The sequence below is a fragment of the Dipodomys ordii genome, unplaced genomic scaffold, assembly GCF_000151885.1.
Source record: "Dipodomys ordii isolate 6190 unplaced genomic scaffold, Dord_2.0 Scaffold118, whole genome shotgun sequence".
Lineage (NCBI taxonomy): Eukaryota > Metazoa > Chordata > Mammalia > Rodentia > Heteromyidae > Dipodomys > Dipodomys ordii.
Window position 1 is genome coordinate 754,216 of NW_012267334.1, and position 369 is coordinate 754,584.

Consider the following 369-nt stretch of genomic DNA (forward strand, 5'->3'; position numbering starts at 1 on the left):
CGCGCGGCCTGGGGGAGGCTGGGGGTGCTCCTCCCCGACCCCGTGGAGCTCCGGGGTCCTGCGTGGCCGGGCCGCCGTCCCGCGTCTGTCTGTCTGTCTGCGGGGGAGGGGCAGAGGAGGGCGGGCGGGGCGTCTCAGCTCTCCCTATGACGGGAACACAGCTGCAGCGGACCCTCCTCCCTCTCAATAGCGCGTCGCGGCAGCACTGTGTCTTTTTGGTTTTGCAAAGCGCCGCGTCCACCCCCGGTGCTCTATAAATAAGAACCAACAATCAATACCCGCCGGCCGCCGGTCGTCAGGGGCCCAGCCCCGGGCGTCCGGGCCGGCCTCAGGACGGGGGCCGAGGACCTCAGCGGCCGGACGCCCCCC

General features: G+C 71.5%; 1 protein-coding gene across 1 annotated transcript in view; it reads right to left on the minus strand.

Moving 5' to 3' along the window:
* Window positions 1–78: 78 nt before the first annotated feature.
* Grin1 (glutamate receptor, ionotropic, N-methyl D-aspartate 1) overlaps window positions 79–369 on the minus strand; it is a 28,391-nt gene continuing 28,100 nt past the window's right edge. Inside the window, 1 exon segment of the mRNA XM_013029336.1 lies at window positions 79–251. Within this exon segment, the coding sequence (XP_012884790.1) occupies window positions 135–251 (117 nt within the window). The 3' untranslated portion in view covers window positions 79–134.